This window comes from Sarcophilus harrisii, chromosome 1 (assembly GCF_902635505.1).
Source record: "Sarcophilus harrisii chromosome 1, mSarHar1.11, whole genome shotgun sequence".
Lineage (NCBI taxonomy): Eukaryota > Metazoa > Chordata > Mammalia > Dasyuromorphia > Dasyuridae > Sarcophilus > Sarcophilus harrisii.
Genome location: NC_045426.1, coordinates 635,110,460 through 635,128,237, shown reverse-complemented (window position 1 = coordinate 635,128,237; position 17,778 = coordinate 635,110,460). Strand labels below are relative to the sequence as shown.

The 17,778-nt window shown below is 36.3% G+C and overlaps 1 protein-coding gene across 5 annotated transcripts in view; it reads left to right on the top strand.

The window, feature by feature from the left end:
- LOC100913575 (maestro heat-like repeat family member 5) overlaps positions 1 to 17,010 on the top strand; it is a 133,363-nt gene extending 116,353 nt beyond the window's left edge. For 4 of the 5 annotated variants that reach the window (XM_031947282.1, XM_031947284.1, XM_031947281.1 and 1 more), the window contains 4 exons: positions 1,033 to 1,155; positions 12,737 to 12,839; positions 13,647 to 13,721; positions 16,303 to 17,009. In XM_031947282.1, the coding sequence (XP_031803142.1) occupies positions 1,033 to 1,155; positions 12,737 to 12,839; positions 13,647 to 13,721; positions 16,303 to 16,400 (399 nt within the window). In that variant the 3' untranslated portion in view covers positions 16,401 to 17,009. Of the gene's footprint in view, positions 1 to 1,032; positions 1,156 to 12,736; positions 12,840 to 13,646; positions 13,722 to 16,302 lie in introns of all 5 variants that reach the window. The other variant, XM_031947283.1, reaches the window with a different exon arrangement.
- The last annotated feature ends 768 nt before the right edge of the window (positions 17,011 to 17,778 follow it).

Sequence of the window (17,778 nt, the reverse complement as noted above, 5' to 3'; positions counted from 1 at the left end):
AGGATGGGAAAGATGGATTTTTAACATGAAGTAGAAATTCCATGAGCTCGAATCCCTCTCTTCAAGATTCAGCTCAAGGACCACTTCTCTAAATGAAGTCTTCTCTGATTCCCTTAACTGTTAGTTCCCTTCCTCTCCAATTACCTTGTAAATGTCCATATTATTTTGGTATTTATTCTATATAAACATATATATAATACACATATATTATATAGATACATATATATGTAAATATATATATTTGTTTCCTCATTCAAATGTAAGCTTCTTATGAGAAGGGAACAATTCATTCTTTATATTTGTATTCCCAGCACTCAGGTTAGTCCCTGCTACATGGGCACTATTTATTGATAGAATCCTTAATTTCCTTAAAAATTTAGCTCAAGTGCCATCTTCTTTATATGAGACCATTTCTAATTTCCACCATGCCAAGATGCTTGTGCCATTTTTCAACAAAAAATTACCTTATATTAATTTTTACATATATTTTATATCAATGCCTACATTTTACCTCCCCCAGTAAAATATAAGCATTTTGAAGGCTGTTTCATTTTTGTCTTTATATATTCAGCTGCTATACAATAAATGGAATTTATAAGACTCTTAATATTTGTTGATTGATTCAGACCCTTGCCTGAGGCAAAGGGGTACAGGAGAATGTCTTCAAATCCTGACTTCAATACTTAGTAATAATTATTTTCTTAACCTCTCAGAGCCTCAGTTTCCCCGTATGTCAAAAGAATGCAGTAATATAGGCCTGACATCATTCATGCTAATATTCCCTGCTTTTGAGGCTGTTACAACAAAAAGCACTTTATATATCTGTAGGAATGAGAAACATCTTGATTCTTATAATTTTATCTGATGGGCCCCAAGTCATTGGCTCTGTTCACAACTAGACATAATGATTTTCCTCAAGGTCCTTCCAGCTCTCGAAGGCCAGCTTTCTTCATGCAGGGGAGAGGGTGGGAGATTTGGAGCACATTCGGGGACTAAAGAGGAAGATCCATCAGCTCTATCTCTACCTTGTAGAAATGCAAGTTCGCTTTCTACCGTTGTGCTGTGTTCTTGAACTGGAAGCTCCGCCACACTCTATTCTGTACACTGGCCTGGGAAAAAGGACTCACTGCCCGCCATTTTCTCTGGACCTCTCTGGTAAGTGGGTCAAGGCTAAGGTAGGAAGAAGAGAAAAAATATTTTTAATGATTTAGTTTCTATTTAGTATGGGCTAAAAAGAAGTTAATCAGTGAAAAATATTTGTTATATAACAAAATTACATACAATATCATATGATAAACCCAAAGACCCCAACTACTAGGGCAAGTGCTCAGTATCTGACAAAAACCATCAGGAGCAATTGGAAAGCAATCTAATAGTAACTAGATTTGGGGCAAAGAAGAGCACATAACCAAACAAGGGAAGGAGAGAATCATAGAAAATAAAACATCATTTTGATCAACCAAAACAAACCAAAAAAATTGCACAAAGTTAATATAGTTAAAATTAAAAGGCAAGCAATTTATTGAGGTGGGGTGGGGGAATCTTTGAAGCACATTTCTCAAATAAAAATCTGATATCTAAGATACATAAAGAACTGACTCAATTATATAAGAATAAGAAACATTGCCTGATAGGTAAATACAGACAAAGGAAACAAAACATGTAGTCTGGAAAGCTGTAAGGTCCAGATTAGCCCCCTGGAGGCCTCAGAATCAGCCGGAGTTAGGATAAACAAAAGTCCTTGGTCTTTACGGGGAGAAGTGAAGGGGATGGACAAGACTGCCACAAACTCTTCACAACCTTCCTTCTCTTCATCTTCCTCCAAAGTGACTCTGGCTCATCTCACTCCACCCCCTAATCCCTCTTTACAATTCTCTTAACCCCAAGCATTGAGCTAGCATTAACTGAGAAGAGAAATTCCAAACATACTAATAGAGTTATCATCCAATAGATAATTAGCCTTAAGTGCTTGGTTGTCTGATTCAAGTGCACCTATTCAGAGTTTCATGCTTTACAAAAACCAATTTAGAACTATATTCAAAAAGTCACTAAACATTCTTTTTTACCCAGTGATACTACTACTACATATATAACCCAAATGAGGCCAAAGTATGAGGGAACAAAAGAGACCCACATGTACAAAAATATTTATAATAGGTCTTTTTTGTGTGGTAGCCCATAACTAGAATACAAAAGATGTTCCCATCAATTGAGGAATAACTGAACAAATTATGGAATATGAATGGAATGGATTATTATTGCATCATAAGAAATGACAAAAGGGAGAGTTTCTAAACCTGGGAAGACTTTTATAAACTGATGAAAAGTGAAGTGAGAAAAATCTAGAGAACAATTTAAAAATAACATTGTAAAAAAAAAAAACACACACACACACACACAAAAAAAAAAAAAATAATAACCAATCACAATTCTCCCAGGAGTCAGTTAGATCCCTGGATAGAGAGTTGGGCCTGAAGTCAAGAAGACTCATCTTCCTGAGTTCATATCTAGTCTCAGACACTTACTTTTAGCTATGTGATCTGAGCAAGTGACTTAACCCTATTTGCCTCAGTTTCCTCATTTGTTTAATGAATTGGAAAAGGAAATGGCAAATCAATCTGATGTCTCTGCCAAGAAAACTCCAAATGGGGTCACAAAAAGGCAGACACAACTAAACTAAACACCAAAAATCACAACTCTAGAGGACCAATGCTAAAACATGGCTCTTCACCTACTAACAGGAGATACAGAAAGAGACATTGATTTTGGGATATAGGCAAAGTAAGGATTTGTTTTTGATTCTGCATATGTGATACTGGGATTTGTTTTTCTTCCTTTCAATTCAGTGAGTTCCCTTCAGTTTGGGGAGGTTGAGGGAAAGAGGGTTAATGATAAAATTAACAAAATGAATAAAATTGGAAAAAAATTTTAAAAGGTCATTGAAGAGAACAGAAGGATAGTCAGTAGGAAACAGACAAGCAGGACAGTTTTGAAAACAAAATTCAACCTGCTGAATTTGTTTGGAGGATAAAACTAGCTACTCGTGATAGAGATTCACAGCAGTGCATGTGTTCCTCTTTTTGGGTTCTGCTAGAAATATTCATCTTATTTAATGTTTGTAAAGCTCCAAATTTAAAAATAATTTTTTTCAGTCATGTCTGACTCTCTGCAACCCTATTTGAAGTTTTCTCGATAAAGATACTGGGATGATTTGCCATTTTCTTTTCCAGCTCATATTACAGATGAAGAAACTGAGTTAAATTGAGTTAAGTGACTTGCCCAGGGTCATATAGCCAAGTATCTGAGACTAGATTGGAACTGAGGAAGATGAGTTTTCCCAGTTCCAGACTGAGCATTCTATCCATTATACCACCTAGTTACACAAAAAATAAAATTGCAAATAAGTAAATGATATGGTTCATCCAATAGGAAAAATAACTGACTTCTTTCCCTTAAGAGAACTACAAATACATTTATTAAGCACTGAACATAGTGATTCAAAAATTTTCTAGAGAGATATAAAGTTTATAGAATAACGAGAACAACATCAATAATAATAAAAGATTTCATATTTGCATGGTACTTTAAGACTGGTAAAGTAACCTTCCTCATACTAACCTTGTGAGTTAATTTTAATTAGATACCATCCCTAGTTTTGAGGAACTTATTATCTAACAGGACACTATGACACCAATACAAGTAGCCATAATACAAATTATTAAATGGTAATAGTAAAGAGAGAGGGGAAGTATAAATAAAGTATTATGTGAGGTTTGAAGGGAAAGATTATTGTGACAGGAAGGCTTCCTGGAGAAACAATGATATTTCAGATAAACTTTAACTCCAACTGATAAGATGTCAATATATGAAAAGGGAGAAAGAAGGCATTCCAGATACAGATACCAGGATAAACAAAGACAAAACAAGGCAGAGAAATATTAAGGCAATGTTATAGGAGAGGAGAATTTGGAATAGATCAGCAATAGAGTTTTTCAGAACTCCCTGGAAGAGGAGAAAAGACAGTAGGAAATAAGGCAGAAAATCTAGGATGAACACAGGTTATAAAGGGCTTTAAATGTCAAGTAAAAGGATTTGAATGTCATGTAAGCAATGATCAGGAGCCTTCTATTTGAACAAAGGAGGCACATGATCAGGTCTATGAAGAAAGGAAGAACCTTCTATGTTGCAACATTGAAGAAATCCCATTCTTTCAGCAGAGATTTATTGTCAAACTTTGGGGTCAGTTCTGGGGGAAAAAACAAAGGAGATTCAAGCAAGCATCTCTGCCCTCACAACCTAGCAAGAGATATCAGGCAAGGAGCCAAATATCAAGACAAAGAGAAATAGGAAAGAATAGTAAAATAGACAAAAGATGTTAGGGAGAAGGAAAAAGCCTGAAAGAAAAAGAGAGAAGGTAGCCATCCATAAAGAGAAAAATTTTGACCTGAAGATCAAGGAAGGCTTTTGAAGCAGGCCACTCTAGAATGGAAAGAATATCAATAGGTAGAGAGATCTATGGGTGTAATGGGCTAAAGCTGAGCCGATGCACTGAGGTCCGAGCACTTGAGGCTAATTAGCAATTGGACAATACTCTATTAATATGTGCTTGGAGAAATAATGGCCCTACCTACTCTGTGCAAGTTTGATGTGTTGTACAGGAGATTGTGTAGAAGATTTGGTGGGTGGGGTGTGAGAGCCAGAGGCACTGTTGAATAAGCAATGGAAAGTATATGATGGGGCAACTAGGTGGTACAGTGGATAGAGCACCAGCTCTGAAGTCAGGAGGACCTGAGTTCAAATTTGACCTCAGATACTTAACACTTCCTTGCTGTGTGACCCTAAGCAAGCAAGCAAGCAAGAAAGAAAGAAAGAACAAAGGGGGACAAAAGAAAGTATATGACTAGGATTTAGAAACCTGTGTTCAAATTCTGTCAATGCCAATCACTGGCTATTTGAACTGGCTATATGACCTTGTCAAACTCTCTTTCCTTCTCCAAGTCTTAATTCTATCCTGTTAATTGTGGGGAAGGAAGGGTAGAGAGATGATCGCCTGGAAGCTCCCTTCCAGCTCTGACAGTCTCTGAATCTGCAAATCTACCACCTTCTTTATTTACCCAGTCTGTCTTTCACACCCACACCTGCATTATCAACATCTATAAAAAAAAAAAAAAATAGTAAGTTGTAGAGCAAATGTTTCCATGTTCTCAATTCACACCCACATTCCCTCTCAAAATTTTCCACTCAAAAGAAGCATCAATTCAGGTTTATTTTCCCTGAACCAATTTAACATGAAGGTGATTCGGGATGTACTGAATCCTTGTTTTTCTAAGAGTTTCTAATTGCAAATAAGAAGGTTTTCCATCACTCAAACAATGGTAGCAGTGAACTTTGCCAAAGCTCCAATGTTTTGGAGACTTGTGCATGTACATTGGAAAACTCCTACTCAAGGCTCCATCAGTCAAGTCTCCAACTCAGTTCACTTGAATTTTAGGCTCAAATCCTTAGATTAGCAAGTGAATTTGGAGTAGTAATGTTAAGAATGTCCTATACTAGATTAGGACTAAGGAAACCAGAGTTAAAAGTACCAGTTCTACTATTAGCTTAGCTGAGTGGTCTTAGTTGAGTAAGTTATCTCCTCTACCAGTCAGTTTCATCATCTTTAAATCACACACACACACACACACACACACACACAAACTCCCAGACCTTTGACAGTCTGGTGAAGTCTATGGACTGTTTCTTGGATAATGATTTTAAATGAATAAAATTAAATACATAGGTTTACAAAAAAAAAATTTTTTTTCAAAATATATTTATCAAAATATTTTTTCCAAAAAAAGTTCATAGGCTGTCTCTTCAAAATCCCTAGATTAGGATATTCTCTGAGGGTATGAGTCTCATTAATAAGAAGGAGCTGGTTTTTCCAGAGTGGGAACTTTAGGAAGAAGTAAAATCTGAGTTTGAATCAAGTCTCAAGAACTAGTCATGTGACCCAGGGCAAATCACTTAACTACTTTCTGCCTCAGTTTCCTCATCTGTAAAATATGGATAATAGTGGTATGTATTTTCTAGAGTGGTTGTGAAAATCAAATGAGACAATATTTGTAAAGTGTTTTGCAAACCTTAAAGTACTACATAAATATATGAATGCCAGTCATCATTATCATCATCATTCTAGATCTAGAAAAAGTCTGATGTGCACTTTAGATTCTGGTGAAGCAGATTTAAAAGGGAAAACAAATTTCAGGAAAAGGATGAATAGAATTCTATAAAGATTGACAAAGGATACCAGCTCAAGAGGGATGGAAACTGCTCAAGAATAAAATGCTAAAGATACAAAGAGAAACAATTCCAATGAAAAGGCAAAAACAGAAGCTGGAGAAATTGATATGAACACACATCAAACTCAATAACCAACTTAAATTTTGTAAAGGTAGGTGTGGACAAAGGAAGCAAGGGTAGGAAACAGTATAATGCTAAGAGCATGACATAATCCTGTGAGAATAATGATAGGAATGCTAAATTTCACTTTGAATGGAGGATGGCAAAGAAAGCTAAGGAAAATGAAAAGGGAAGAAGGAATATGCTCACTCCTCAAGGTGAATGGCACAATAATAACACAACAGAGAAAAGACAGAGCTGCTCGATTTTTCTCTTGCTTCCAGTTTCTCGGAAAACTTTGGCATTGAAAGTGAACTAAAAATGGCTAAGGGAGAGTTTCAACAAAGATAAGTGAAGAGATAGCAAAAGAACATCCAGATGCCCTTAAAATATTCAACTCACCTGAATGAAAAAGTGCCTTCTTGAATTCTAAAAGAACTGGAAAATGGGATAGCTAAATCCAACCTTGGTGATACCTAAAAGATTCTAAAGAGTGAAAAAAGTACCATGGACTCAGAGAGGGGCGAATGTTTCCATTTTTTAATGGATAAGTGGTGAAAAGGAATAGAATCAATAAATTTTCAGCCAATGTGTTTGGCATCAATTCCTGGGGAAATTGTAGAATTTAAATTCTAGAAATTAGAGACACATTTAGTGAACATCTAGAAAATAAAACCATAATTACAAAGAGCATAAAATGACTTTATTAAAAAGAGGTCCCAGGGGATGTGGGAAAACTGGGACACTGATGCATTGTTGGTGGAATTGTGAATGAACCCAACCATTCTGGAGAGCAATCTGGAATTATGCCCAAAAAGTTATCAAACTGTGCATACCCTTTGACCCAGCAGTGTTACTACTGGGCTAATACCCCAAAGAGATTATAAAGGAGGGAAAGGGACCTGTATGTGCTAAAATGTTTGTGGCAGCCCTGTTTGTAGTGGCTAGAAACTGGAAAATGAATGGATGCCCATCAATTGGAGAATGGTTGGGTAAATTGTTGTATATGAATGTTATGGAATATTATTGTTCTGTAAGAAATGACCAGCAGGATGAATACAGAGAGGCTTGGAAAGACTTACATGAACTAATGCTAAGTGAAATGAGAAGAACCAGGAGATCATTATATACGTCAACAACGATGCTGTATGAAGATGTATTCTGATGGAAGTGGATTTCTTTGACAAAGAGACCTAACTTAGTTTCAATTGATCAATGATGGACAGAAGCAGCTATACCCAAAGAAATAACACTGGGAAATGAATGTAAACCGTTTGCATTTTTGTTTTTCTTCCTGGGTTATTTCTACCTTCTGAATCCAATTCCCCCTGTGCAACAAGAGAACTGTTCGGTTCTGCACACATATATTGTATCTAGGACATACTGCGACATATTTAACATATATAGGACTGCTTGCTATCTAGGGGAGGAGGTGAAGGGAGAGAGGGGAAAAATCAGAACAGAAGTGAGTGCAAGGGATAATGTTGTAAAAATTTACCCTGGCATGGGTTCTGTCAATAAAAAGCTATTATAATAATTAAAAAGAAGCATATTTGGAGCAACAAAATAAAATAAAAATAAAAAGAGGTCCTACCAGCCCAAGTAGATCAAACAGATCAAAACCAAATCAAACATCTTTCAACTAAATAAAATTAAAAGGCTTTTGAACAAATAAAATTAATGAAGGCAGTTTTAAAAGAGAAATGGTAGAGTAGGAAAAATATATGTTATCAAATATCACTAACAAAAGTCCGATATCCATGATACAGGGACTTCATTCAAATATAGAATACCAAGAGAAGTTATTCTTTAGCAGATAAGTGGTCAAAGGATAGAAAGTTTTCAAACAAGAATTGGAGATTTGAAATGGCCTTTTGAAAATATACTTGATATCAATCATAGTAAAATAAATGCGAATTTAAAAACCATTCCATACCCTGAAAATTCACACACATACATACACACATTATTGAACAATCAATGAATTTGATAGAGTTGTCATTTTGGAATTATGCAAAATAAGTAACTAAATTGTCAATTGGAGAAAAAATAAAGTAGGTGGGATTACTTGGACATAAAATATGAAATAAAATCAAAGGAAGAAAGGAAGGAAGATAAAGACAGAAGCAAAGACTTAATACTTAACAATATATTTTTGGCAACACTGATCACAGTAAAAAAAAAGAGCTAAAAGAAAAGTTGGATTCCATCAACTAGGAAATGACTTCAGAAACTATGACACATGACTGTGTAGTGCTTAAGTTCTAGGCTTACTTTTCCAACTTATACTCAGACTAATAGCTTGAGTACCAGAACACAGCTTACTTTATGCTGCAGGATTCTAAGGGTAACCCTGAGGAAGAAAGGATGATTTTTCTAGGACTATTGTTCATGAACTCCCATCTACTTTGTTGTCCCCCCATATTGATCATCAATATCTTATCAGTATTTAACCAATGAACATCAATCAGATTTTATAAAGGAATATTTACTGAGAAGAGTAGCAAATACTGAAGCACAGTATTTCAAAAAGAAACATATACTCATTTACCTCCACAACCCTGTGGAAATTGAGTTAAATCTCAAAACGGTTGCTATGAAATATTCTCTATCAACCAAGTTCATTTGTAGGCATAGTACACATAATGGACAAGTCACTTCCTTGCTTTCAGGACACAGCATCTTAGCTGCCAGATCAATTCACTACTGAGCTGGCACAAGGAATCCACTCCTCAGGATGAGATACTACCTTTTTGCAGGTGTCAGGTCCTTCTACTATCTTCAGTTGTTAGGCCTTTGATGGCAACTGGGTAAGAGGTCATACTCAATTCAGTCAATTAAATGGCTTTTTCATGATTATACACTAAATCAACAGGAACAAAATATAAATGCATACTATGAAACAGGAAGCAAGGAAGCAAGGGGTCCTTCAAGAAGTAGGCTTATCTAGCCTCCAAATGAACATAAGGCAGGCTTTAGGACCAACCTTCATTGGTCCATCTTCCCACTAAAAATATAATGGATATTATTGTGCATTAAAAACTGACAAAATATCAAGAAGTTAGAGAAATCTAGTAGGAAGATGTATATACATTGGCACAGAATGGATTGAGGACATAACCAAGAAATAAAATAAACAAAATAGCAACACAAATGAAAATATTACTAGTAGTTTGAGTAACTAAAAAATCAAGGGAAGATCCAGATAATCTATGTCATATTATCTGTTCTCTGGATCTTTCAGTGATTTTATGGCAGAAAAATGGGAACTATTAGGGCAGAATGTTGTATTCATTGTCATTTGCGTTTCTATATTAAGAGTTTGTTGGTGGAAAATAATGTCAGAAATATTGTATTCATTGTCATTTGCTATTTCTATATTAAGAGTTTGTTGGTGGAAAATAATGTCAGAAATTTGGCATAGACTTACATCTCACACCCCATACCAAAATAAGGTCAAAATGAACACATGGTTTGGACATAGAGGATGATACCATAAATTAAGAATTCTTAATTTCTCTTTGGAGAAGGGAGGAAATTATGACTAAAGAAGAGCTAGAGAACATTATAAAAGGTAAAATGGACAACTTTGATTACATTAAACTAAAATTTTTTGCACAAACAAAATCAACAGAAACAAGATTAAACGGGTAAAAGCGGGGAAAAAATCTTTATATTCAGTATTTCTGATAAAGGTCTCATTTCTAAAATATATAAAGAACTGTGTCAAATTTATAAGAATACAAATCATTCCCTCAATAAATGGTCAAAGGATATGAACAAACAATTTTCAGATGATGAAATTAAAGCCATCTATAATCATATGAAAAAATGCTCTAAAACACCATTGATTAGAGAAATGAAAATTAAAACAACTCTGAGGTACCACCTCACACCTCTCAGATTGGCTGACAGGAAAAAATTATGATAAATGTTGGAGAGAATGTGAGAAAACTGAGACACTAATGCATTTTGGGGGAAATTGTGAAGTGATCCAACCATTCGAGAAAGAAATCTGGAACTGTATCTAAAGGGCTATAAAATTCTATATACCCTTTGACCCAGCAGTGCCATAACTGGGTCTGTATCCCAAGGAAATCATAAAGGAGGGGAAAGGACCCACGTGTGCAAAAATGTTTGTAGCAGCTCTTTTTGCAGTAACAAAGAATTGGAAAATGAGTAGATGCTCATTAATTGGGGAATGGCTGAATAAGTTGTGGTATATGAAGATAATGGAATATTATTGTTCTATTTTTAAAAATGATGAACAAGCTGATTTTAGAAAGGCTTGGAAAGATTTATATGAACTGATGCTGAGAGAAACAAGCAGAACCAGAAATAATAGCAAGAGTATGCAATGATCAACTATGAAAGATTTTGTTCTTCTCAGTGATTCAGTGATTCAAGGCAATTCCAATAGACTTTGGATCGAAAATGCCATCTGCATCCAGAAAAAGAATTAAAGAGATTGAATGTAAATCAACACATGCTATGTTCACTTCTTTTCTCTGTTTTTTTTTTTAATCTCTCCATGGTTTTTCCCTTTTGCTCTGATTTTTCTCTCCCAAAATGATTCATAAAGCAATGTGTGCCAAAATAAACAAAACAAATAAATAAATAAAAGAGTTTGTTGGGGAGGGGGGGGAATATTGATTGAAGCAAAGATTCAATGGAGAGTAGAGGGGTTAAGGGGGGAGGTCTTTTTCCAGAGATAACATGTAAAAAGAGATCAAAAAAGTATTTTTAATGAAAAAAAGGAGATGGATGTTTTAGTGGACAGCAAATTTGGAGTGAACCAAGGATGTGCTATAACAAGAAAGAAATATGAACTTGAGCTAGGATTGAGAGGTAATGGCTTCTAGAGGCAAGGAAAAAATTAGTAACAAGAACCCATCCAAAAGTAAACTAGGCTTCCTCAGAAAGCAAATTATTCCCTTTCAAGCAAAAGGCTGGAGGAATACATGCAAGGTATATTATAAGGGGAATTCTTTATCAAGTAGAGATTAGACTAGATAAAGTCCTTTCCAGCTCTACAATTTCATGAATCTGTGGACTGTGGTGATCATATACATACATATTTTTAAATTTCATATATTTTAGATATTTATATGAATGTATATATGTGTGTATGTACACATCTCGGTGTGAATACACACATACTGCATATGTACAACATATATATTTGCTAATTGTGTCACCTTAGACTCAGTCACTTGATCTCTCTCAGCTTCCAAGGTTCTCTTTACTGAGCCTTCAGCTTCTGAGAAGGAGTATCCTGAGATATGATTAACAACCAGCTCTCCAGGGGAAAAATAATAGAGATATGCTTTTAAATTTAATCTACATTAACATTTTCTCCCATCATTTTTAAAAGTCTAGACAATAAACAAAACAATAAATCAAGCCCTCATCTGTAGCTGATTTCCAAAGTATAGTCACATTGAAAATTTAATAATCAATTCTTAGGAGTTTTCAGAAGTTGGCTCCAGCACAAACCAAGTTGTAATTTTAACATTCAATGCTTTATATAGGTAAGAGTTCTAGCTCTTACTGGGCTCATTCTATATACTAAGATTATATGTTCAACTTTCACAATCTTCTTGCCCTTGAAACCTTGATTATTAAGTTTGTTCTTTCACTATTTGTGGTCTTTTTTTTTTTAAATCAATGTTAAAAAAATGTTGCTACGTTCATTCTTTGTACCTTTCTTGAGCTATAAATAAAATTAGTGAAAAGAAGGCAGAATTATTGAGGGGGTGGGGGAGAGTCACAGCCCCTGTTGTTTGAGAATCCCAAATTTCAAGGGATGATCCCTGACTCTTTTTACCTTGTATTACAGTATTCTAAGTCCCTTGAGGGCAGGCCAAAGACCTTCTAGTACAAGATTGAGACTGCACTAGCTGCTCAGTAAATGTCTGATGTCTGGTGTCTATGGTTAAGACAGTAGAAAGCAGGAAAGAATTTCAGAAGACATAGGTGTGAGTTGCACTTCTGATAGTCCTATTTACATGATGGCCATGAACAAGTTCATTTTACCTCACTTAATTCTCAGTTTACACATCCATAAAAATGAAATTAATAAGACTTGTACTATCTATTTCAGAGGAAATGTGAGCTATGATTATGAATGCACATTACTAATAAATGACTGAGAAAATGTACATAATACACCTGGGGTGGCCAGGTGACAAAGGGCTCAGGGTCCAAGATCATAGTTGAGCTTTCTTCCCCCAGAAAAGGGACTCAAAGAGCAAAGAGCACACAGTGTTCCTGGAATATAAGATCTATAACCCTTGGGAAAAGAGCAGTCAAACCTATAAAATGAAAGCCCTCCTCAATATCTTCTCTCTGACAGATGGAGAATGGTGAAGGAGAATTTCCAGTGCACCTCTCACAGGCTCTCAAATATCTCCATAGTCCCCATCGAAACCTCAAACTTTCAGCGGCCTTGTTTATAGGTAAGAAAAAGGAAACTAGAATAAGCTGAGCTTTCTCTCCTTCCAATTATCTTTTTGTTTTCTATCCTGTTTTCTCTCTCTCTCTCTCTCTCTCTCTCTCTCTCTCTCTCTCTCTCTCTCTCTCTCTCCCTCCCTCCCTCCCCTCTTCCTCCTCTTCCCCCTTCCTTTCTTTCCTCCTTCCCTCCCTCTATCCTTTTCTACTCTCCCTTTCAGTTTTCCTCCTCTTGTATTTGTCTCTCTTCTGCTTTCTTCCTTGCTTACCCCTTCTCTTCTTCTTTTTCTTTTCTTCTTTCCTCAACTTTCCCTTGCCCTTTTTGCATTTTTCCTCTCTTCCTTTCTATTCTTTTGCTTTCCTTTTCTCCAATCTTCCTCCTCTGTCTCATTTCTTTCTTCCTTTTCTCTCTTCTCTTCTTTTTTAGTGTCTCTGTCCTCTCTTCTCTGTTCTTTTCTTGTCCTTTCCTTTATTCCTCTATTCCCCTTTCCTCTCACTTTCTTGCAGCACAACATCAGCTTTGAGTTGTAGATTAAAAAAAAGTTTTTCTCTGAAACCCCAGCCACCAACGAAGCACCTAATCACCCAAGTGCCCATACTGCCAACTCTGACCAAACTCCCATTCTAGATCCTGCCACAGCCCTCTCCTCTCACCTCCCCACTACACCCACCTATATCCTGATTTCATCTACTTAGGGAAAAGAAGAGGAATTGCTAAAGTCCCAAAGATAGTCCATGACTATTGTTCACACCCATTATCACCAGCTCCTTCCTGGGAAATGAGTACTCAATGAACCCTTTGTTTTTCCATTCAGGCTACACCATCTGTTATTATCCTGATGCTATCTTCCAGAAATCGAGTGAAGTTGACTTGACCTTGTTTTATTCCAGTAAGGCCCAGATTGGGATCAGCCCCTTCCTTTCTTAACTGCCAACTCAATCACCATCTCATTCCATCTTCCTCTTCCCTGCTTCTCTCCTTCTAGCAGCTGGGCTTCCCCTAGCCCTAGGGGTCTAAAACATAGAATGTCAGAGCTGAAAGGACCTTAGTCCCGCCTCTCTCATTTTACAGAGAAGGAAACTGAGACCCAGAAAAGGAACCCGGGCCAGCATTAGACTCCTGATCCACACTGACTCTCAGGTTTCACTTCATCACAAATTCAGTTTTCAGGAGAAGACCTTAGCAGCAAAGAACAAAAAGCTATACAAAATCCAAGACTGATTGGAGAAAGTTGATAAAGATGCTAGGCAGGACCAAAAGAAATTAGCTCTAAGAAAAAGGTTCATACAAAGGCTCTCAAGCCCATTCATGGAGACCCTTTAATAATTGAGTAAGGCCTTAATTCCATCACAGAATGTTAGAGCTGGAAAAAGTCACTGATATAATCTTCTCTCCTCCCTACCATCTTCTTCTTGCTCTCCTACCAGGGCCTAAACTAAAAGTAGAGATGAAAAATACCTCAGAACTTAGAAAACTAAAACATAAAATGTTTGAGTCAGCAGAGACCTTAGAACATAGAACATTAGATATAGAAGAAAACTTAGGAAGTTAGAACACAGAATATTTGAATTGGGACTGTAGAACATGAGATGTTAAGACATGGAACACTAGAGATGGAAGAAGTCTTAAAACTTAGAATGTCAGAACATACTTCTGACTGAGAGTCAGAAAGGCCTGAATTTCATAACTGGTTTTGCCGCCCATAAACTGTGCAACATCAGATGAGACACCTTGTCCCTATTGAAGTCCTCACTTATCTATTTATATAGATTATAATCCCTGCTTTAGCCATTTCACAGAGGTCAGTGTTCTGGTAAAGTACTAGAAGTGGACTGACTTTGAAAGGTATAAAGGAACAAAGCCTGAATTCTAGGCTTGACTGGCACTAAATCTCTCTAGATGACTTTGGGAAAATATGGTTCTCCTCTCTATACCTTAAATTCTTTCTCTGTAAAGTGATAGCGTTGAACTAGATGACTACTACTTCATTCTGTGTTCTAGAGTTGCTTCTAATTCTAACATTCTATGTTCTTACAATCTTAAGTTATGGTCTCTTCCATCTCTAGTGTTCTATGTTCTAATGTTCCTACCAGCTTAAACATTCTCTGCTCTAGTTTTCTAAGCTCTAAGGTCTCTTCCATTTCTAATATCCTATGTTCTATAGACGCTGCCAGCTCGAACATTCTGGATTCTAACTTTCTAAATTTTCTTCTATCTCTAGTGTTCTGTGTTCTAAGGTCCCTGCTGACTCAAACATTATGTGTTCTAGTTTTCCAAATTCTAAAGTATCTTTTATCTCTGCTTTTCTATGTTCTGGTATTTAAGTTCTAAGACTTCTTCCATCTCTAGTATTCTATTCCTAACATCCTACATTCTACAGTCTCTACCAGCTCAAACATTCTGTGTTCTAGCTTTCTAAGTTTTCTTTTATCTATAGTGGTCTATGTTCTAAGGTCCCTGTTGTCTCACACATTTTATGTTTTAGTTTTCTAAATTCTAAAGTATTTTCCTCTCTACTTTTCTATCTTCTGATATTCTAAGTTCTAAGATTTCTTCTATCTCTCGAGTTCTATGTTCTAAAGTTCCTGCTGTCTTGAACATTTTATGTTCTAACTTTTTAAGTTTTAAGTTCTCTTCTACCTCTAATGTTCTACATTCTAACATCCTATGTTCTAAGATCCCCAGGAGCTCAAATATTATATCTTCTAAAATTCTATATTTTAAGGTCCCTTCCAGTTTTTACTCTTCTTAATTTGGAGTTGAGACACCTAGGATCAAATCTTGTCCCTAACACCTGTTCAGCTGTGTGACTATGGGCTAGTCATTTTACTTCCACAAGTCTGTTTTCTCATTCATTAAACTGATGTAATTATGCCCTGACTACCTCAAAAAGATGGTTGTGAAGGTAGTACTTTATAAACCTTTTAAAGTACCATAATATGTATAATTCAACTCAATTTCACAAATATTTGCTAAGCATGTCCAGTGTGCCTGATCTGTAAAATGAGAAAAGTAACATTTGTACTGACTAACCCCTTATCTTGTGAGAAAAATACTGTTTAAATAAAGTCCTAAAGCTCTACAGTCATGTGAATTAGTGACTTTTTCCATTTCTAACATTCTGTGATGGAATTAAGGTCTTACTCAATTATTAAAGTATGACTATTTTTTTTCCTTTCCCTCCTATCCTTTGACCCTGTTTCAGTCTACCAATGGCCTGAGAACAGAGCCTCCTCTCTTCCTAAAATGGGTGGGGAGGGAGGTATATATATGGGCTGGATTTGGTAGAGGAAGGGAAGGGGATAGGGGTTTTTTCTCTTTTCTTTAAATGCTAACTACATCCCACCACCACCCTTTGTCCCAGGGAGCAATTGACTACAGACCCAGGACCCCGGATCATGGGAATAGCTTGGGTGGTCCCTGGGTAGAGGCAAAGACAGGAAAACTCACTGACTTTTCCTCTCTTTAAGCTTTAGAAGAACTCAAGCAAGATCCTGAGCAGACCTTCAGGGACTTCGCCACAAGGCACTCCATCTTCCTTGAGGGTGCATCCAAACAGATGTTCTAACCTCATTTCTATCCCATATCACCACCTTCTTTCCTCCCTGTCTGATGTCTCCATTCCTTCTAGGCACCTTCCTTATTCCCAAATTGTTTTTTGTTTAATTGCTCTGCTTTTTTTGATTTAAAAGAAAAAAAACTAGGTTCAAAGGAGCCTCTGACCTCTTGCTTGTCCCCCATTCTATACTTATTCCCTTCCCTTCCCCATACTGTTTTCCCTCCTAAGAAGAACATGGTGTGGATATCCTGCTGAACTAAGTAAGCAAGGTGTTCTGGAGAACAAACCAGACCAAGATAGCTCAGCTCTGCTTTGCTTTCTCTTCATGAACATGGACACATTCTGAAATGCTATGGGGCTATGAATGACCATGCTTAATAAGCTAAACTGAGCTGTGGAGATGTCCATTCATGAAGTCATTCTGGTCACTTTGTGGTTCTCCTACAAATTAGAGTCCAGGACCTCTTACTACGTAGATTTAGGAAGGGTGCCTCCCTCAAACTCTTGGCTCCACTGCTTCACAGCAAAGACATGGGTCTCTTTGGGCTGGAACCCCCCACTTTACCCCCTTATTCTTAATGGGCTTGAATTTAGCTTTGAGCTAGTGAGCTGGCTTCTCTCATCCTCCCCTTTTCTTACTAACCTCCCCCAACCAAAGACTTAAAGCTTAATTGCTCAATAAACATTTATTAAGCACCTATTCTGGGTGAGACCCCAGACCCTGACCCCTAGGAGTTTTTACATTCTATTAGAGAGGAGACATATGACATGTGAAATTACAAATAAAAATAACTGGAAAGATCAGGAAAGGTTTCATGGAGGGAGTAGCACAGAAGCTGAGCCTTTAAAGAAGCTAAGATTTTCAAGACAATAGTCTACAAACTTTTTGTTAATTGTGCATCTCTGTTGTTGCACCATATTATAGTGCACGTACCCCCCATATGTGTATGTTCATATAAATTATATGCATGTTCATGGTTTATTTTAATATTTGATTTTAATTACTGTAATATCTGAAAAAGATATTTCACAAAGATACTTAAATCCAAATGGAAAAAAAATGCGTGGTTGGCTTCACTTACTAAATCATGATATTCATTTTAAAAATCTATTTCTTCAGTTGCACAAAAGATTGCTGTTGAAATTTGGCCAGAAAATTTGCATGTTCTCTGATGTCAATCAATTATTTGTGCAAACTAATCAGAAAGTGTTATATTTTTATATTTTCAACAAATGGGTTCAAACTCACTGGAAATTTTCATTAGGAAGAAAAACAGACTAAAAAATTCCATTTCCAAGTTTTTTAAGTGTACAGATAGACTTCATAGATAACACACATTATTTAGGGCAACAAAATCACAAAACAATAGAAATATTTCTAAACATC